Source organism: Narcine bancroftii, chromosome 6, assembly GCF_036971445.1.
Source record: "Narcine bancroftii isolate sNarBan1 chromosome 6, sNarBan1.hap1, whole genome shotgun sequence".
NCBI classification, from domain to species: Eukaryota; Metazoa; Chordata; class Chondrichthyes; order Torpediniformes; family Narcinidae; genus Narcine; species Narcine bancroftii.
In genome coordinates this window covers 197,684,300-197,707,237 of record NC_091474.1, presented here as the reverse complement: position 1 = coordinate 197,707,237, position 22,938 = coordinate 197,684,300, and the positions used below count along the sequence as shown (strand labels likewise).

Below are 22,938 nucleotides of genomic sequence, written 5' to 3'. Positions count from 1 at the left end.
CTATTTCATTCAGAAAGTGAGCAGAAAAGGACTTGCATATGATATGAATACAACTTAATCTCTGTTTCACAAACCAAAATCTCATTGAATTTTGGTATTCTTTCATATTTGGTATTCAACTTTGCAGTATATTAGACAAAAATATAAAGACTTATCTGCAGAATATCCCTAAAAATCATTCATCTTCCTCTACTTTCCTTGCATCACTACTGAAATAAAAGCAGTAACCACTAGAAGATCCTGCTGATCAATGCCTCAGTTATACTGCTGGTGGCATTGTAGGAATGGAATTTGGAGAACAGCAGTTCAGAATAGAGTTCAATCAACTTCAGCTGTTAGCTGGTCTCAGAGATAAGGCCGTGATATTGGCCGTGATATTGAGTGTAGGTGTTAGGACATCAGATGAACAAAAGCATCGGTCATTCACACTGGGAGTATTGTGCACAGTTCTGGTTGCCCTGCTACAGGAAGGGTGTAATTAAGCTAGAAAGGATGAAGAAAAGATTTACAGTGGTGTTGTTTGAACTGGGGGGCTTGATTTAGAAGTGGAGATTGGATAGGCTGAGACAATTTTCCCTGAAGCAAAGGAGGCTAAAGGCAATTGTGAAGGTTTATAAAAGTATGAGGTGTATAGATAGAGTTTTTAATTGCAGGGTAGGGAAGTTCAAAAACTACAGGTTTAAGGTGAAATGAGAAAGGCGTAAAGGTGATCTAAGGGGCACATTTTTACGCATAGGGTAATGGATACATGGAATGGGCTGTCAGAGGAGGTGTAGAGGCAGCCACAGTTACAATGTTTGAAAAACCTTTTGGACAAGTATATAGATAAGAAAAGTTTAAAGGGACAAGTATAAAAATGGATTAGCTTAGGTGGGGATCTTTATTGGCATGGACGCATTAGACCAACAGACCTGTTTCTGTGCTGCATAGCTCAATTAATCTATGAATCTAGCCTGTTTCACCGCAATCCTCCACCCTAACCCCTCCAGCATCTTCCAATCCATGCTTCCAAAAGATGTGGGAACACATAAGAGATTCCAGATGCTACAATGTAGAGCAAAAAAAAACAATCTGCTGGAGAGACTCCAAAAGATGTGTCATGCTAGAAGTCATGGAAGAACTGACAGGGTGATGGTTTAATTCCAACTGTTAAGAAAGCAAACAGCAAAACCACAGACGTTCCAATTGATTTTTATAGGTACTATTGTTTATCTTCAAATATGTTTTAAAATATGTTTTCTGAAAATTGAAGTCGAGGTGTATTTTAACTTGTTATATCCTTATATTATGCATTAATTAACCGATTTTTCTGATTATGTATAAATGCAAAATCAGAGAATGCTGATTAGAAGCCTTTTGAGAATGCAGTTGAAATTTTTTTTTCTGCCTGTGGCTGATTCGTTCACCTCACAATTAAGAAGGAGACAAGCAAAGAGTGTCTGAAGCCAGGGGAATTTGTCAAAGAGGTTCCCCCTTTAGGTAAGCATGCTGTGTCTGAGGTTTCGGGACTAACGCTGGCCTTTGGGGAGAGAACTATAAATAAGGTGTAAGAATATCCTTGAATGCACATACCAGAAGCAGTAATGTGACCTGGAAGACACAGTGCGCAGCAGAACATAATGACACTGTAATTCCAACCACCAGTTTTAAGAGATGGTGGATGTCAAGAACATGGAAAGCACTTGAAGGTGGAGGAGCTCCGGAGACAATTTGATGGTACAGGGAAAGGGCAAAAGAGGTTCATTCAAATGTGGTAAAATTCCTCAGTTTATAGATCTGCTACTACTGCATCCTGATTTTGATGCTCATTAGCAGCCAAATACACCTGCCACCAGTTGCTTCCTTACTGCCCATGTCATTGCTTCTTCCTTGCGGTGTGTGGCAATTCAGCAGTCAATCCTCGTGTATGCGAGATCATAAAAGAGATAACAATAAGAGCATCACTAGGCCATTCAGCCCTTTAAGTCTACCCCACCATTTCATCATGAGCTGATCCATTTTCCCACTCAGCCCCACTGCCCTGCCTTCTTCCAATCAGCCAATCAAGAATCTATTAATCTCTGCCATAAATACTCCCAATGACCTGGCCTCCACAACTGCCTGTGGCAACAAATTCCATAGGTTAATCACCCTCTGGCTAAAGAAATTCCACTGCATCTCTGCTCCACTCCCCCCCCATTCTCCTAAATTCCAATGAGTCCAGGCCAAAAGCTGGCAAACACTCCTCATATGATAACCCTTTCATTTCCAGAATCATCCTTGTGAACCTCCTCTGAACTCTCTCCAACGTCAGCACATCATTTCTTAAATAAGGAGCCCAAAATTGCTCCCAATAATCCAAGTATTGGTTATCTGAATCCACCCTCTAAAATCTGATTTGTCAATGTCATGTTCAGTACAAAGCTATGCAATCCATAGGTGAGCACTGCTCACAGACCTGCTCAAAAGAAACATGACTTCAACTAATATATTGTACTCGCCATCACTGCAATACTCACGTGTACAATTCCATCTCTTATGAGATGGCCTATTGATCTTGTGATTCATTGACATAAATTATAGCATTCTTTTTTCAAGGATCTGTTTGGATGCTGTACATAATGTAAAGGTGCCATGCAGGTCTGAATGTAAGTGGATGAAGTCACCATACATCTCAGCTGTGCATTGCCTCAGATTATCAGCTTGACTGAATCATGGCCTTTCTGGTTTATAAAGTGATAGTCTCGTCATCAGCTGTCTTTAGGACCATGCGTTTTCCAACCAGAACCTCATTCACTTGGGAGAAGCCTGATTCCAGGTGCAATATCGCAGCCACTCACTTTGTGCAGCTTCTCAGAGACCTTAAACTGACGATAACAGACGCCTCTATTCTGGGGGGCTGCTGCCCTTTCTGTATCTGTGCTGCATTCCACTAATCTCCAACATTGTACAGGAAAGAGCCTGAGGCAAAGAAAGATAGAGTAAAATCCTCACTATCTGGAAGTCAAACAACAGGCAGCCTCAAGCAACCAGCAAAAAAAAAGTGGACAATAAATAGGTAAAAAATATGAATATTTAAAATTAGTTCACCAATCAGGCAACATGCAATGTCAAGCAACCTGCAAATTCATTTATTGGGCACCCAGAAGTGCTGGATACCAGGGATTTAATTTGGTTTCTAGCCTCTTAATATGTAGATGAATCAAAATTATAGTTCTGGTAACAGTGGAGTCCGTAGCTGCTATAACTACCCTGTCACCTGGTAACCACCTCTCTCCCCCACCCTTGAATACAGTCATGCTCTCAAAAACTAAGCTTTTCACTGTATCTCTCCACACATGATCATAACTAAACTATCTCAGTGAGGTATGAGTTGCTCAGGCCTCTGCCGCCATTGCCACACCTCTTGTTCTCACAAAAATCACCACCCCCCCCCCAGAGTTGCCATAACCACTGTTACCTTCCAACTTGACTGTCTCCACCTTCGGCCTCTGCTGTAGGTACAACCACTTTTTAACTTCTAACCACTACCTATGAACTACTTCTAAGCATGACTCCCACTCCTAGGTGGGAGGCAGGGGTGCCAAGTGGTGCCACAGGTCTGATCTCAACGAAGAAATGGATCATGCTTGTTGAGTCCGCTGCCGACATTATGATGATACAATCTTGATCAGATCCATGGAATCCATGCTATTTAAATCAGCAAACCTTCCTCTGAGGCTGCATGTAGGTCCTGGGATTCAACGCTTGCCATGCTACTTTACTGGTGCCTCCGCAATATGCGTTCGCATCCCGGAGGCTGGTCCAAGATCTTTGAGGCAAAACAGAGAAGAAATTCAAATATATCACGTGGGACAGAGTGAGGGGGGAGTGTGAGGGCTGACTACGGGGCTCTGGAGAGAGAGCGGGACAGTGGAATCTGTGTGGGAGGGGGAAGGGACAGGATGCAGATTTTGGCAGAAAAGTGGCAGATGGATTTCAATCCAGATAAGTGTGAGGTGATGCATTTTGGAAGGACAAACCAGAAAGGTGAGTACAGGGTTAACAGAAGGTTACTTAAGAGCGTGGATGAACAGAGGGACCATGGTGTACAAATCCATACATCGCTCAAGGTCACCACACAAGTTGATTGGATAGTTAAGAAGGCCTATGGGATGCTGGGCTTCATTAATAGGGTATTGAGTTCAGGAGTAAAGAGGTCACATTCCAACTCTACAAATCTCTGGTGAGACTACATTTAGAGTATTGTGTTCAGTTCTGGTCACCTCATTATAGGATGGATTTTGAGTGTAGAAGAATGAGAGGAGACAATAGAGGTCTACATGATTATGAGAGCCACAGATAGGGAAGACAGTCTGCACCTGTAACTCAGGGATGGATCAGCAAACACCAGAGGACATATGTATAAAGTTAAGAGAGGGAAGTTTAGGGGAGACATCAGGGTAAGTTTTTTATATAGAGAATTGTGGGTGCCTGAATGCTTTGCCAGGGATGGTGGTGGACATTGAAACATTAGGGGAACTTAAGAGACTCTTCGACAGGCACATGGATGAAAGAAAAATAAAGGGTTTAGTACATTTTTTTTAGGAAGGAACATATGGGTTGGCACAACATTGAAGGCTGAAGGGCCTGTACTGTGCTGTATTGTCTTTTATGTTGCAATGTATGCTGGGATTTAAAGCCCAAAAAAAACAAAGAGGATGTGTGAAAGAAGTAGTGGTAGTTAAAAGCCATAAATAAAATGAAAATCACATGCAAGAAAATGTTAAAAATGTAAAAAATGTTGATCAGAATGAGAAGGTTATGGAGGCAGAATAATACCAACATAATATCAAAATAATCCACGCATATGTTTGCACAATATGCTACTGCTACAGGATAGATCTCAAACGAAGACAAGATGGCATTCAGGAAGGGGATAGAGAGAATGGTGTCAGGACAATAACCTTTCCGTCAATGCCAACAAAATGAAGGAGCTGGTCATCAGGTTCATGAAGCTGGATGGAGGACACATCCCTGTCCACAACAATGCTTCTGAGATTGAGATGGGAGGGAGTTTTGAGCTTTTAGATGTAACTATCATGGTTCGATCATGTTGATACTTTGGCTAAGAAAGCACATGAATGCTTTGATTTCCTTAGAAGCCTAAAGAAATTTGGCATGTCTCCAGTGTCTTTTACCATGTACCCTGTGGTTGCATCACAGCTTGGAATGGGAACTGCTCTGCCCATGGCAGCAAGAAATTGAAGTGAGTTGGAAATGTAGCTCAGTCCATCATGAAAACCAGCCTCCCCTCCACACACTCCATCTATAATTCCCACTGTCTTGGGAAAGCAGCCAACATCTGAAAAGACCCATTCCACCCCAGTCACTCTCTCTACTGCCCTCTCTTGTCAGCAGAATGTACATAAGTTTGTAAACATCTCAATAGGGAAATGGTGAAACCTTTGAACTGTTATGATGGAAGTTTTTTTCAGAAATACTATATTCAGAATTTTTGTTTTATTTTGCATTACCTGTTGTACTGTTGGATTGCTTGATTTGCCCAAATAGCACACTTATTTCACTTTATTTCGATACATTTGACAATGAACAATTCAATTCACTTAAAATATCACAGTTGTGCTCAGGCAAAACAGAACTGAGGGCTCATCTACTGGGGCTGTATGGGAGGAGCTGAGGAACGGGAAAGGTATGACCACATTCATGGGGTTGTATTATAGACCACCCAATAGTCAGTGAGAAATGGAGGAGCAAATCTGTAGAGAGTCAACTGCAGACAACTGCAGGAAATATAAAATTGTGATAGTAGATTTTAACTTTCCACCTATTGACCGGTACTCCCATACTGTAAAAGGGCAGGATGGCTTGGAGTTTGCCAAACATGTTCAGGAATGTTTTCTAAATCAAAAGAGGTACCAATTAGAGAGAGTGCAATATTGGATCTCCTGTTAGTGAACAAGACAAGACAGTTGACAGAAGAATATGTAGGGAAACATTTTGGATCCTGTGATCATAATGCCATTAGTTTCCAGTTAATTATAGAGAGGGATAGGTCTGGGCCTTGGGTTGAGATCCTAAATTGGAGTAAGGCAAATTATGATGAAATGAGAAAGGATCTGTAATGTGTGGATTTTGGAAAAGCTGTTTTCCATTAAGGATGTGCGAGGCAAGTGGAGGACCTTCAAAGGTAAAATTTTGAGAGTACAGTATTTGTATGTTCCTATCAGGATCAAAGGCAAAGTTAGAAGGCATAGTGAACCTTGGTTTTCAAGGGATATTTGGAATCGGGTTCAGAAGAGAGAGAGAGGAGTATAACAGGAATTGACAAAATGGAGCAAATGAGGTATTTGAGGAGTACATTTTTAAAAAATGCAAGAAAAACCTTTTGAAAGAATAAAAGAAGACATGATGTTGCTTTGGCAGACTCTGTGAAGGAAAATCCTCAGGGTGAAGAGCAAAAGGATAGAAAGGGACAAAATTGATCCCCTTGAAGATCAGAGTGGTTGGCTTTGTATGGAGTCAAAAGAGATGGGAGAGGTTTAAAAAAAAATCACTCAGGAAAAGGGCACAGGATTGTGGAAAGTAAGTAAAACAAGCAGTGAAGTAATGGAATCTATACAGATAAAAGAGGAGGAAGTGCTTGCTGTCTTAAAGCAAATAAGGGTGGATAAATTCCCAGGGCCTGACAAGATATTCCCTTGGGCCTGAGGGAGGCTAGTGTAGAAATTGAAGGGGCTCCGGCAGGAATATTTAAAATGTCCTTAGCCATGGCTGTGGTGCCAGAGCATTAGAGGGTAGCTCAAGTTGTTTCATTGTTTATAAAGGGCTCCAAAACTAACCCTGGAAACTATAGGCCCTTGAGTCTGATGTCAGTAGTAGGTAAATTATTGGAAGATATTCTAAGAGATCGGACATACAATTATTTGGATAGCCATGAACTGATTAGGGATAGTCAACATGGCTTTGTGTGTGGTAGGTCATGTTTAACCAATATTAAAGAGTTTTTTGAGGAGGTTACCAGGAAAGTTGTTGAAGGAAAGGCAGTGGATGTTGTATACATGGTCTTTAGTAAGACCTTTGACAAGGCCCCACATGGGACATAAGTCAGGAAAGTTCAGACACGCGGTATTCATGGCGAAGTAGTGAACTAGATTTGACAATTGCTAGACAGGAGAAGCCAGAGAGTAGTGGGGATAATTGCTTCTCAGACTGGAGGGTTGTGACTAGTGGTGTGCCTTACCGATCAGTGCTGGGCCCATTGTTGTTTGTTATCTAGATGAATGATCTGAATGATAATGTGGTAAATTGGATCAGCAAGTTTTCAGAAGATGTTGTGGACAGCGAAGATTGGAGCTGTTGTGGACAGTGAAGAAGGTTTTCAAAACTTGCGGAAGGATCTGGACCACCTGGAAAAAATGGGCTGAAAAATGGCACATGGCATTTAATGCAGACAAGTGTGAGGTGTTGCATTCTGGAAGGACAACCCAAGAAAGGACATACACAATGAATGGTAGGGCACTGAGGAGTGCAGTAGAACAGAGGTATCTGGGAATAAAGATGCATAATTCACTGAAAGTGGCATCACAAATGGATAGGTTTTATAAGAGAGCTTTTGGGATATTGGCCTTAATAAATCAAAGTATTGAGTACAGGAATTAGGATGTTGTAATAAAGTTGTATAAGATATTGGTGAGGCTAAATTTGGAGTATTGTGTGCAGTTTTGGTCACCAAAACTACAGGAAAGATATCAATAAGATAGAAAGAGTGCAGAGAAAATTTATTAGGATGTTGCCCAGACTTCAGGAACTCAGTTACAGGGAAAGGTTAAACAGGTTAGGACTTTATTCCCTGGAGCATAGAAAAATGAGGGGAGATTTGATAGAGGTATTCAAAATTATAAGGGTGATAGAGTAAATGTAAATAGGCTTTTTTCCACAGAAGGTAGGTGAGATATAAACCAGAGGACATGGGTTAAAATTGAAAGGAAAACATAAGGGGGAACTTCCTCACAGAGAGCGGTGGGGGTATGGAATGAGCTTCCAGCTGAAGTGATGAATGTGGGCTCAATTTTAATATTAGGAGAAATTTGGACAGGTATGTGGATGGGAAAGGTATGGAGGGCTATGGACTGGGTGCTGGTCAGTGGGTCTAGGCAAAGAAAAATGGTTCAGCACAGACTAGAAGGGCTGAAGAGGCCTGTTTCTGCACTGTAATGTTCTATGGTCCTATGGTCTAATAAGTACTGTAGTCTATGAATCGTGATGAGAGAAAGACAACGGCAGAAATAATAGGTCAAACAAAAGACAAAACATGCACATAGTTTAATTGCAGTGAGGAGGAGAGGCATGAGCAATAATTTAATGAAGCAAGAAACAATCCAAAACTATTTTTATTTTGGTCACATGGGATTTTAATTAACAAGATAACATTAAGTGAATAACATAGTGTTATAATTTGGACCAGAGGCAGTCATGACAAATATTGCTTTTATCATGTACATGGATTTTTCTTAACAGTAACATCTCATTTTGTAATTGATGCAACTAATGCATGTAATTTTAAATATTTTGTAGCATATTATAACACCAGATAATAAGCCAAGAAAATTTAACCCAACTTCACTTCAGATTTCTGCCGAAGTATTTTTAATAATGCTCTCTATCAAGTTTAATTACCTCAACAAAAACATAAGAGAAAAAGTGTAATTTTTTCAAAAAATTATGAATCTGTTCAAATAGACATTTTTAAAATCACTGTTAAATATAAAATCATAACAAACACATGTATTTAACTACACTACTTGACACCAGTTTATTTCAAGTATGGAAGTACATTAAAAAAATTGTTGGGATAAGAACCTGTTGCAATTTTCATTAGAAAGGGCCAAAACATATGAGTAGATATAGAGTGAAATAAGTCACACTTGTTACTCCTGTTCTGAAGTTGCAAGAGCAACTTATGTCGTTTTAAATGAATGGTGTTTTCCATACAATGTGGGACTGCACGGTTAACATCAGGGCCAGTGCAATGCTATTACAGCTCCATTGTGATCTGGGTTTGAATCCTCAGATGTCTGTAAAGAGTTTGCATGTCTTCCCTGTGAATGCATGGGTTTCCTCCCATGTTTCAAAGACATATGGGGTTAGTTGCTTAATTGGGCGGTGTGGGCTTATGGGCCAGAAGGGCCTGTTACCGTGCTGTATCTCTAATTTTAAAATTTGAAATAATGATGATGGAAATTAAGAACATTTTCAAACTAATGGTGTGGAAAAGCTTCACCAGAGCTTTCACACTTGGTATTCTCACAATGGATATTGACTTGCACTTAGAAATTTCTGTTGTCAATCTTTTTTATTGCTTCTTAGAATGCGATTTGATTCCAGGAATTTTTTTTAGACTAAGACATCTTTAAAACAATTCTCCTTCAGTTGATTTCAGACTTCAGACTGACAGGGCAGAGATTGTAATATTCCAACAGAATGCTTATTTCAATTCCATTGATTCAGAGTACTATTTACATCTGATTGATTTTACCCTGCTTAATGGAGATAGGATGATTGGTTTGAGTGTATTTAAATTGAAGGTAGATTTCTAATCTACTAAGAGACAATGTGTTCGATTAAGAACATAAGGAACAGGAGCAGGAGTTGGTTGTTTGACCTCTAAATTCTGCACTCTGTTCAATAAGATGATGTCTGAGCTGATCCTGGCTTTAATTGTACTTTCCTGCCCAATTCCAATAATCCTGAATTTCCTCATGGTTCAAAAATGATTTGTCTCAGCCTTGAATATATTTAATTACTTAACTTAATAACTTGACTTTATTGTGCTCTCTATGTTAATAATTTGACGTTCTGTTACTTTCATCTGAATCTTTGTACAACGAGTCAGCCTCCTCCGGAAATTGCCACTGAGCAACATGTAGAGAAATGGGTTAATACTGCTGCTGGCATAACTGAGGCAGATGGAGATATAATAGCCGATGAAATATGCTGTGGTTGGCTGAGTGATTCTGAGATTCACCAATTGCATCACGTGGTATGGTGCCGAACAAGCCACAAAAACACCCACCAAAACCAAGACCATTTTGGTCAGTCGTTTGATCCGTGCTCTGGGGATGGTCACATCATACCTAGACAGTAAACAGATAAAATAATTGATTTAAGCGCAGCCTATTTCACTCCCTTTACCTATGTGGCAACAAGGCTATTCTACTTTAAATATTGGTCAAATCTTGCTCCCCATTCTCCTCAGATAGACCATCAGTTTCTGCACAGATCTGAACATGAAGAATTTCCTTCATTGCCCCAAGGCAAACATGTCTTCTGGATTGTGGGAAAAACCTAAATTTTGAATCAGGGCCTCCAGTGATAGACACGGAAAGCCTTAGGTGTCACAGGTGTGAGTGTACAACAGTATTTAAATGTCCCAAAAATTGAGATATAGTTAAGCCTACAAGACGTTAAGTGAGTAATTTTAAAATCTCAAAAATTAACATATTAAAAATCAGCAAAAAGCAGTTAAGACATAATTAATTTTAAAATTGTCAGTAAATGAATCTGGAACTTTCACCTTTGATAATACATGCAAAGAACATAGAATACAGAATGGTACAGCAGAGGAAAAGTCCTTGATATTTGTGCTAACCATGATGACATTTTAAACACGACTGATACTCAGAGACGTGAGAAGAGCACAGACATGCTTTTAATAGCTTACAATCAATGGCTGGTATATACAATAGTTTCAGGTGAATCTGAGGTAAGGCAGGAAAACCAAGGTTTATATTGGGTTAGGTAGAGGTAGAGCCAAAGGGGGGGGGGGGGGCAGCAATCTAAACTACACACAGTCAGTAAATTCCTGATAACTGCAATGCCCCTTAAATGTTGCTCTCATATCTTCTTCCAACACTTCCCAAGCATCATGTTCCAGGCACCTACAATCTTGGAGTTAATAACTTACCACATAAATGTCCCTCAAACTTCACTACCCTCACACAGGGAAAAAGATTCTGACTGTCTACCCTAACTATGCCTCCCATCATTTTATATACTTTATCAGGTAGCTCCACAGCTTCCATGCTAAAAAAATACAATCCAAGTTTGTTCAACCTTTCCCAAAAGCTTTCACCCTCTTATCCAGGCATCGTCCTGGTGAACCTCATTTGCACCATTGCCAAATATTCCACATCCTTTCTTTAATGCAGCAAACCAGAGCTACATACAATATTCCAAATATAGCCAATGGAATTGAAGCATGCTGTAATCCTTCATTACTTTCCTATCTGCTTGTGTTGTCACCTTCAGGAATCTATGGATTTGTATCCCAAGATGTCCCTATAGATCAATGCTCATAAGGATCCTGACATTTACTGTGTACTCACACTTGTCCAGCTTAAATTTAATCTGTCATTTCTATACCAATATTACAAATGGATCTACAGTTCTGGTCACCGATTTATAGGAAGGATATTAACAAGATAGAGAGAGTGCAGAGAAGATTTACAAAAATGTTGCCTGGGTTTCAGCATCTAGAATACAAGGAAAGATTGAGCAAATTAGGTCTTTATTCCTTGGAACATAAAAGGCTGAGAGTGATGTTGATAGAGGTGATTAAGATAATGAGAGGGATAGATAGAGTTGATGTGGAAAGGCTTTTCCCATTGAGAGTACAAGAGATCATGGATTGAGAGTTGACAGGCAAAGGTTTAGGAGTAACATGAGGGGGAATTTCTTTACTCAGAGAGTGGTTACTGTGTGGAATGGGCTTCTGGGAAAGTTGGTGGAGGCAGGGTCAATTTCGTAATTTAAGAAAGAGTTTGATGTGTATATAGATGGGAGGGGGATGGAGGGATATGGGCAGAATGCTGGTAGGTGGGATTAGAGGAGGGTACTTGAATCAGTCCAGACAAGAAGAGCCAGACAAACAGCAAAAGTCCCAATACCGAACCCTGAGGTACACCACTTGTCACCAGCTCTCCATCCTAACAAACAATTATCTACTACTACTCTCTGGCACCTTCCTTCCAGCCACTGTTGAATCCATTTGATTATCTCCAAATTAATACCCAAGGACTTGGCCTTACTGAAGTCCATATAGACAACATCCACTGCTCTACCTTCATCAACATTCCTAGTCACCTCTTCAAAAAATTCAACAAGATTGGTCAAACATGACCTTCCACGCATAAATCCGTGTTGAGTGTCCCTGATCAGACCCTGTCCCTCCATATATTTATATATACTATCTCTAAGAACGCTTTCCATCAATTTACCTGCCACAGATGTCAAATGTACTGGCTGATAATTGCTAGGCTTGCTCCTCGAACCCTTTTTAAATAAAGGAACCACATGCGCAACACATCAATCCTCCGGCACTATACCCGTCTCTAATGACATTTGAAAAATCACTGGCGGAGCCTCCACTATTTCCTCACTAACTTCTCTCAAGGTCCTAGGGAAAATCCTGACAGGACCTGGAGACTTATCCACCTTTATATGTTTCAAAAGCTCGAGTACAACCTCTTTCTTAATCACTATAGTCTCCATATATACCCCCTTTGCTTCCTTTACCCTGCTCTGTTCAATATCCTTCTCCTTACTAAATACTGAGGAAAAGAAATTGTTCAAGACTTCCCCCATCTCTTTTTAGCTCCACATACATTTGTCCTTTCTGATTCTCTATTGGACCAATTTTATGTCTCACTTTCCTTTTGCTATTTACATATTTGTACAAACTTTTTGGATTTTTTTTCCATCCTGCTTGCTATAGCCACCTCATACCTTCTTTTAGCTAGTGCCCAGACATCTCCTTTTTTCCCTGTTTCTTATATTTATTGTAGTACTCCCTCTTTTTTCGAACCAAGTTTCCAATATCCCTTGAGAACCATGGCTTTTTCAAACTTTTGACCTTACCTTTCAACCTAACAGGTATATAAAGATTTTGTACTCTTAAAATCTCTCCTTTAAAAGACTCCATTGCTCTATTACATCCTTCCCAGAAAACAAATTCTCCCAATCCATCCCTTGTAAATCCTTTCGCATCTCCTCAAACCTAGCTTTTCCCCACTCAAAAACTTCAACTCTGGGCCCAGACCTATCCTTTTCCATAATTACCTTGAAGCTAATGCCACTATGATCACTGGACCCGAAGTGCTCCCCCACATATACCTCCGTCACCTGACCCATCTCATTCCCCAACAGTAAATCCAACACAGCTGCCTCTCTAGTTGGTACCTCCATGTATTGATGTAAAAAGCTATCCTGCACACATTTTACAAACTCTAACCCATCCAGCCCTTTCATGAAATGGATTTCCCAATCAATATTCAGAAAATTAAAATCCCCCACAATCACTACCCTGTGCTTATTACAAATATCTGCTATCTCCCTACTAATTTGTTCTTTTAATTTGCGTTCCCATTCAGTGGTCTATAATACACCCCTATAATTGTAACTTCCCCTTTCCCATTCCTCAATTCCACCCAAATAGCCTCCTTAGATGAGCCTTCTATTCTCTCGCACCTAAGCACCGCTGTAATATTTTCTCTAACAAGTAGTGCAACCCCACCCCCTCTTGCCCCCCACCCCTCCTCCCGGTTCCACCACATCTAAAGCAACTAAATCCAGGAATATTTAGCTGCCAGTCACATCCCTCCTGTAACCATGTTTCACTAATCGCTACCATGTCATACTTCCAAATATAAAATATTTTTGGGGAAAAATCCTCCTTTGTTCATTTACTTATTCTGTACATTACACAAACAATATACCTTCCATTTTTCTTGTTTTCTTGGTAGATTTCCCATGCATAACATAGAATCAATATGTAGCAAATCAGTATCAGTGGTAAAGGAACAAAGAAAGAAGTCAATGTATGATACAATGTATACCTGTGAAAGGACCAGAGAAATAACATGTTAGTTTTGGCTAATTATTAATCAATGCTTGTCTGAAGATTTAATGACTGATTTTTTAAATATATATATATTTCGAGGTTGCTTTGTTTGTTGTCAATTTTCAAATGAATAGTGTTATATGAACGTATGATTTAAAAGCAGGAATAGGTGCTTCTGCACCAAGCCTGTCCTGTCATTCAGTAAGGCACGGTTAACACAGTGCTATTATAATGTCTGTGACCCAGGCTCAAATCTGGCACTGTTTATAAGGAATTTGCATGTTCTCCCCATGTCTGCATGGGATTCCTCCAGGAATTCCAGCTTCCTCCCACTCTTCAAAACATATGGGAATTGTAGACTAATTGGAGCATTTAGTTGACATGGGCTTGTGGGCCAGAAGGGCCTGTTACCATGCTGTATGTCTAAATTAAATTAAATAAAAGATTGTAACCTCAGCTCTGCATTTCTGACTAACTCCGTAACCTTTCACCTCCTGGTTTATCAAGTCTATATACGTGCATTAAAAATATTCAAAGACTCCACTGCCACCCCCAGATTGAAGAAACAAATTCCAAAGACTAATGAGCCTCAGGTCATCTGTGTCTTAAATGGTTGACAAGCATTTTAATTTTCATTTACTGGCCAATAACCAAAATATCTTCTGAATAGCCAAATCAGTGCCATATTAATGAATCAGGTAGACTTTGATATTTTTGTTGACTATTAAGCAGTGAGCTTTGACAGAACATTTCAAAAATTAGCACTGCCTTAAACAAGTGGCTCTGGCTATATATTTACAGGGCTGGATGCCTGAGTCCAGAAACAATGTTCACTCCTTGTACAGTTTTACACTACATGCTGTAACTGCGATTGATTCAACAAATTTTAAGGAATTTGTATTGTTACTTGAAGTCTGTGTTTGGTCTATTGGTGAATATTTAATTTCAGGATGTGAACTTCATCGCTTTTATGAAATTACTTTCAATGTTGACTTTGCAATGAAGTGAAAAATACTCTCCAGTGATATTAATATTGAAATGTAATAGCAATGAGAAATTCTACTAAAATTTTCCTCCATCAACAGGCGGGTGCAATTTTATGCGTCCATTTCATCGCCAGAAGGGCGCTGAAAAATGCATTCTTACATTTTGTGGTTGATTCACCACACTGATTGAGGAGAGTATCTGAATAGGGTTGCAGCATTTTTTTTTTGGTGTGTTTTTCAAAATAAATTCGAACTGTCCTCATTCAACCCCTTTTGGGTAGATTTGGGTCAAAGTTAACACCTCTTCATCTCCCTTTGGTTTATTGTTCTGGCTCCCTAACTGCTAGTAAACACTAATACATTGGAAACATTTTAACATGAGGGCTTGATTTAGATGTATGTTGTTATTTCCTGGCATAAAAGGAGTGCATATTTTAACAAGATTTAGCAGAAAAATTTGATTTAAAATAAAGTAAAAATGCTCCAAATATGAATTCTGAAGATTGTGACACTGGAAAGGTTTTTACAATAGCTGAAAAATACTTTGAGGGCAAGACTGCAAAATAAAGAAAATAATAAATGAGGTACAATTTTTTATTCAAAAGGTAATTCATATATTCACATTAAAGTCCTGCATAATTTATTTCTGAATTAATTAAGAATATGCATTAAGAATTGGAAGAATATGCATTGGGTGCACGGTTGGCGTAGCAATTATTACACCACTACAGCACCAACGATCAGTACCATGGATTCAAATCCTGCGCTGTCTGTAAGGAATTTGTATGGTCTCCCTTTGTCTGCTTGGGTTTTCCTCAGGGGCTCTGGTTTCTTTTCACCATTCAAAATGTACTGGAGGTTGTAGGCTAATTAGGTGCAAGTTGGGCCAAAATGCCCTGTTACCATGCGGTATGTCTAAATTTAAATTCATCTTTTTTGTACAGAGAATAATAAGATGACAAATCTTAAATGCAGGAGTAGTTGAGACACACAGTATAAATGTCCTTAATGAAGATCTGGATAATAACATGAAGGATAAAGGAATAAGGTAATATCCTGGTAACGTAAGATGCAGTAGGATAAAATGGAATTCACTTGGATCACAAACAGCAGAGGTGAGAGTTGGGCTGAATGGCCTTCATCTCACTGCAATGCACAGTCCCACTCTCCCAATCTTTCTCTGTGGCCTGCAAATGATTTTCCTCAATTGTCAAACCTTCTTCAAGGTTCTGATTGATTTGGTTTCTACAATCATTACTGGCAGTGAGCTCAGTTTAAAAGTTGATAGTTTATCAGTCTGGATGGAGCATTGTTAGATTTAAGTGTAAAACCTTATACTATTTGAAAAAATGTACATCAACCATTAGGCACCTTATTTTAAAATACACTCACCAAAGTATGTCCTGGGGTGAAGTCAAATCAAAAGCACAGCTTTCCAAGCCATCCTTAAATTTAATGACTTTTGCATGCATCCAGACTGGAAGAGCCAATACAAGTGAAATAGCCCAAAGGCTCAGATTGATTTTAATGGTTTTTGACCTGGTTCTGAAACTTGTCAGACGAAATGGATGAACAAGAGCCAGGTACCTATGGATGAGAATTTGAATAGACTTTCAGAAGCTTTTTTTTTAAAAAACACAATAATCACTATTAATGAACTGAAAATCAGAGTTTGAATATTATTTAAAATTTATGTTTTCAAAATGTCTTTCTGTCTTTATTGAAGTCATTGTGCTGGTAGATGCTGGATAACAAGTCACAGCAGAATAGAAAGTGATTGGGAGAGAGAATCACACAGGGCAGTTGCAGGCTAGTTTGCGCATTGAATTTAGACCATTTCTTTGAAACGCATATTCAAGAAGTTGCATTTACCACCTCTTTCTCAATGGTCCCTCAGTGTGTCTTCTGAAATACTTACCAACTCTCCTTTGAACATCACCATTGAATTTTGTTTCACTACACACACTGCAATTCAGATGATAACTCAATGGTCAATAAAGGTACTCTATTCCAACAATCTTAATGAACTCATCACTATTCGTGGCCTCAAACAGTCCTTCCAAGTGAAGCAACACTTCACTTGTGAATCTGCGGGAGTCATTTACTGCTCCTATTGTGGCCTTCTTTACATCAGAGAGACTGGGAGATCGTTTTGCTGAGCACTTTTCTGAATCAATGAGTGGGACTTTCCATGGGCCATTCATTTCAATTCTGCATCCTATTCGTGCACCAACATGTCTGTCTATGTCCTCATGCACTGCCAAATCAGGGCCACCCATAAATTGGAGGAACAATACCTAATATTCCATCTGGATATTCACCAACTGGATGGCATTAACATCGACTTCTCCAGTTTCTGTTCATCCACTGTGGTGATACACCACTAGCCCACTGCAGGGGGCGACCACTGTACCTGCAGGAAGATCACTGGAGGACAGACAACACCTGGCCGGCTGTCAATCAGTCAACCTGAATGGACCAAACCCCACCTGATCGGCTGCCAATCAGCTGCCCAGGATATAAGCCACATGCAGCCCCTCTTGCGGTCAGTCACTCAGAAGCAAGTCACAGCTAGCCACAGCAGAGAGTTTAAGCTGAATAAAGCCTGTTGTTTCAATCTTTGAATCTTGTGTCTGCTTACTGTCACTACTGTGCATCACATCCACTCATAGTTCTCCCTCTCTTCCCTATCCCTCTGTCTCCTTTACTCCAGCTCTCTACCCTCTTCCCTTTCCATTCACCTATTACCTCTTGCCTGTGGGCCCGTGCTCCCCCTGCCCCTCCCACCCACCATTTTATTCAGGCGCCTACGTACATTTTGCTCATATCTTGATGAGGGGCTCAGTCCCAAAACATTAGTGATATATCTTTATTTTTGTTATGTAGAGTATGCTGTTTGAACTGCTGAGTTTCTCCACCATTGTGTTTTTTAATTTTATGTTAATGACATCACCAATTTATCTCCAGGAACTCTTAACCTAGTCTTTTGTGTACATTAGAGTCTGATCTTCTGTAAGATTGGTGGAGGCACCCATTATTACTGTTAAGAATGATCATTAAGATCTTTGCAATAGATCCCACCTGTTACAACATAAATGCATAACAGGGCTAAGTGGCAGGCACACCATACACAAATGGCATTAAATAATGATTAGACTCTCTGTCTTTGTTATAATGGTGCAGTATATAATTAAAACTGGCCTTAATAATGAACTTCCAGAAGGTAAATTATATCCCAAAGAGAAAGATGATTAAAGTATGAGCAACCATCTAACTCTGTGCATTCAATAGACAACCTCACTCACTGGGAGTTCTTGCTGAAAATGTTGTAATGTGTTATGTTGCTACTCCAAAGTTTGCTGCTTGGATTTCTAATATTAGTTTTCCTGATGGCATTGACCTCTGCCGGAAATGGAGATGCTGAAAATAGCCTCTCCAATGTAAATATATACTTGGAACCTTTCTTTGTCCTTCGGTACCTCATTGACCTGCATCACACTGCGGCATTTCACGCACTTACATCATATTTTCAAAACCTAGGATTATTTTTCTTTTTAAGTGTTGCTCGCAATTGGAGTTTTTCACTTTGTATTAAATAACACTATTGTTTGTGCAGATGTTTTTTTTCTGATAACACTCGATAGCAACAAACTTAAAAAAGTATAGAACTGTCTAATCCCCTGTTTGTTAATTACCTTTATTGAACTACACGTCTTAAGTCAATACCATAAAGCCATATTTCCAAGAAACTGACAATTTTAATTTTAAAATTGCAACTCAAGAATTTTAAATCAATAGTTTGTGAACTGAATACATCATTGAAACAGATTAACATACCATGAATAAATTGACTGTGAGTGGAACAGTGGGACCTCTAGACATCTGTGGTTTTTGATAATAGCCCAGAGTTTACAGTTGAAGCTATCAGTGTTTGCCTTCATTGGTCTGCACTCTTAAAACAAGTTAAAATGTGGAATTTCAGAAACTGCTGTCAATATTACTCTGCTCATTCATCAACAGTGAGATACATTCTTCATAGATGTGGTTAACAGTGCATCAGGAATATGGAGTGAACTTTCTCATTTGGGAGTGATACTATTGAAGTGTACAGCATTGTTAAGGGGCTTGATTGGTTCAGCACAGAAATGAGAAGAAATTTCTCCAACTAGAAGCTAGTTAACTTTAGGAATGCCAGAAGGGCTGCAGAAGTTTAGTTAGTGAGTACATTCAAGATAGATGGCTTCTATTTCTTATGCTTTTCTTCTTGAAAATAGAAAATTGTAATAATAATTGTGGAGCATAACTTTTCAAGGTGCATCAAGATGTATGTTTTTTTTTCATTGACGTGACTCTTATTCAAGGATAGACTTATTTTTACTATCTGCCCAAATACAGGGTAGGACTATTGAAACTGAATATAAAGCAAGAATATAATCAAATCACTCTCCATTGACATTGGCAATCACAATGACAGATAAAGAGAAATTGGGTTATAGATGACAACTTAATTTTCCATTCTTGAAAATAAAAGATTTATGTTATTTTATTAGAAGACAAATTCAAAAGTTTTGTGAAACTAACTACGCATCCACACCTAATAAATTTATTACATGAGGTGCTTTAAAGACAAAATATACTTCTAAATTAGAAAAAAAAGACTATATGAGAGAGGTGGAACAATCGGAAAAGGAGATAATTAATTTAGAAAAAGATCTCTAATGAAGGCATTCTGAAGAGAGAAAGAGAAAGCTTTTTAATAAAAAAACTGGAGTATAATGCAATACAAACCTATAGACAGAAAAAAATGATTACAAGATTTAAACAGAAATATTAATAGTTAGGTGAAAGAGCACATAAGGTACTTTCTTGGCAATTGAAGGCAGAACAAATTTCAAGAATGATTAATGCAATGGAAACGGAGATAAATGCTGTTAATTATAAACCTCAAGAAATTAATGAACCTTTAAAATAATTTTATGCCAAGTTATATCAATCAGTATCCCAGGGAGATGTTAAAAATAAAATAGAAGACTTTTTGTCACATATAGCATTACCAACATTAAATTTAACTGAACAAACAGAGTTAAATGCTCCCCTTACTTGAAGAGAAGTGGAGGAATAGTTGCAATGTTCTTTATAAAGTAATAAATCTCCTTAATTTTATAAAGAGTTCAAAGATTTAGTGATACCTTTGTTTATGGATGTTTTAAATCAGGCGTTGCAAACCCATAGTCTCCCTGAATCATTTTCAATAGCAATAATTACCATGATACCCCAAAAAAGATGAAGATCCACTAAAGCCTATTTGTAAAAACTTTAGCAATTATCTTACAGACTAAGATAATTGCTAAAGTTTTTACAAATAGATTTACAAAATATTTACCTAAATTGCTAAATATGGATCAAACTGGTTTTGAGAAAAAAGAGACAGTCAGCAGATAATATAATTAGATTATTGAATATAATTCATTTCGTACAAAAAAAAGTGAACTAAGCATAGAAATCCATTGGATGCAGAAAAGATGTTTGATAGATTAGAATGGGATTTTTTATTTAAAGTATTGGAAAAATTTGGAGTAGGGCAGATTTTTATAAATTGGTGAAAGCTTTGTATAACGAACCTAAAGCCAAGGTGGTAACAAATAGTCAAATCTCTGCCCCATTTCGATAAACATGATCGAGTAGACAAGGATGTCCATTGTCATTAGTGTTATTTGTTTTAGCTATAGAGCCCTTAGCAGAAGCAATTCATAGAGATCTGAATATTTAGGGTTTTAGAATTAATCAAGAGGAACATATATTAGCTTATTTGCTGATGAGCTGATATATCTGACAGAATCAGCAAATTCTTTTTTTTTTAAATTTTTTATTTTTCACACCATAAATCACATTAGCCATGATATACACTATTTCTTTTTCACACATATACAGTGACTTTTTCTCCCCCCCCTTTCCTCCCAAAGCACCCCCCCACCCCCCCCTCATCCATTTTAGGTATACAATCTAGGTTGCATTAAGCCAGTCAGACAATGTTGTCCTTCAACAAAATTACACCAGAAATTCTACTGAGTCCATTCTTTTCTTTCCTTCTCCTTCCATCAACTTAGGTAATGTTTGTCCCCGGTAGGTTTTCGCTATTGTATTTAATGTAAGGCTCCTATACTTGTTCGAATATTTCAATATTATTTCTTAACCTATATGTTATTTTTTCTAATGGAATACATTTATTCATTTAAATTTAGTAGTTTCTTCCTTTTAATTTGGTTATGTATTCCATTAATATTTAAAGACATATAGTTCAGCGTAGCCCTTTTATATTTTGTTTATCTTCTCTTTCCGTTTTTCCATCATTACCTTTCCTCCTTTTCCATTTCTGTTTTCTTATTTTCAACTCTTTATAAGACAACATTCCTACAACATCCAACATTTTCCTTATTCTCCTATTTCTATCTTATTTATCCCCAATCTCCCCTTCACCTCCTGAGTTGTCCTTTATCCCTTGTCGGACAACCACATCTCCCCTCTCCATTAAATTTATACTAAAGCATCCAGCGGTATTGAAAATATTTATTCCAGGACAACAAAACAGACTATTCTCGGATCCAGAAGAAGCACGAAAATTTGCAGAACAATTACAAAAATAGACTGAGGGAGGAAGACGGGTAATGAGAGTTAAAATGATCACGATTGATATGTATGTGGGTAAAGACAAAAATAGACTGAGGGAGGAAGACGGGTAATGAGAGTAAAAATGATCACGATTGATATGTATGCGGGTAAAGAGGTATAAGAGTGAATAGAGACAATGAGCATACATGAATGTATCTGTACTTAGAGGAAAATATAGATAGTATAGACAAGAATTAATAAGGGAAGGTAATGGAATAGAGAGAATAAGGAGGGAATTAAAAGAGTGACCTTTGTGACATATAAAAAGTGAAATCTTTTCTGGGGGAGGCGGGGTGCATCTTTTCTGCATCCAATGGTCACTGCAAAATCAGCAGAATCAGCAAATTCATTACAAAAGCTACATTTAACAAGAAGAATATGGTACAGTTCCAGGTTATAAAATAAATTGAGACAAAAGTGAAATTATGCCTCTTGTAAGAGGTGATTAAACTATTTGCCAAAGAAACACTCAGTTTAAGTGGTCAATAAATGGGATAAAATATTTAGGAGTTCGTACAGATAATAAATACAACATTTATATAAATTGAAATATTTGGAATTACTTAAAAAAGTTGAAGAGGATTTAAATAAATGGACATAATTATCTATAATATTATTAGGAAGAATTAATTGTATAACATTGAATGTATTTCTCAGACACAGTATCTTTTTCAATCATTTCCTATATTTATATCTCAAAAAATTTTCAAATATTAAATAAATATATTATAAAGTTTTTATGGAAAGATAAAATGTCAAGAGTCTCTTTAGAAAAATTAACGTGGAAATATGAATTTGGAGGTTTACAGCTTCCTAACTCTAAAAGAGCAGCCCAATTTAAATTTCTTAACCTCTTTCTTTGAAGAGGGGGAAAATCAGATACATTGAAGAATGTTATAAGCAAGGGCAATTGATGTCATTTGAACAACTTAAGAATAAATATGGTATTCGTAATAATACGATATTTTTCTATTTTTAAATCAGAGCATTTTTAAGTGATAACCTGGGTCTTACAATATTTTTACCAGAGTGTAGTGATATAGAGACTTTAATAAGAAAGGGAAATACAAAGATATCTATTTTGGCTATTTATCATTAATTTCAAATGGGGACCCCTAAATCTAGACAAAAATGGGAGTCAGATTTAACTGTGATAATAAATGAGAAGAATTGGGGTGATTTATGTCGAGACTGTATGACTTCAGTGGAAATGTAAGATACAGTGGTAAAATACACACATATATATATTTTACATCGGTTATACCTCACGCCACAAAAATTAAGTAAACTGAAATCAGATTTATCAGATCAGTGTTTTAGATGTTGCAAAGAGGTGGGAACTTTTTTTTTACATTCAAAGTAAGACCATTTTGGCTGGAATTAGGACATTTTTAGAGAAAATTA

The 22,938-nt window shown here is 38.0% G+C and overlaps 1 protein-coding gene across 1 annotated transcript in view; it reads right to left on the bottom strand.

The window, feature by feature from the left end:
• Nucleotides 1-9,521: 9,521 nt before the first annotated feature.
• Nucleotides 9,522-22,938, bottom strand: part of mchr2a (melanin concentrating hormone receptor 2a) — a 37,778-nt gene continuing 24,361 nt past the window's right edge. Inside the window, exons 3-5 of the mRNA XM_069888318.1 lie at nt 16,258-16,452; nt 13,755-13,874; nt 9,522-10,115 (exon numbers count right to left, since the gene is read on the bottom strand). Coding sequence (XP_069744419.1) covers nt 9,791-10,115; nt 13,755-13,874; nt 16,258-16,452 — 640 coding nt within the window. The 3' untranslated portion in view covers nt 9,522-9,790. The remainder of the gene's footprint in view (nt 10,116-13,754; nt 13,875-16,257; nt 16,453-22,938) is intronic.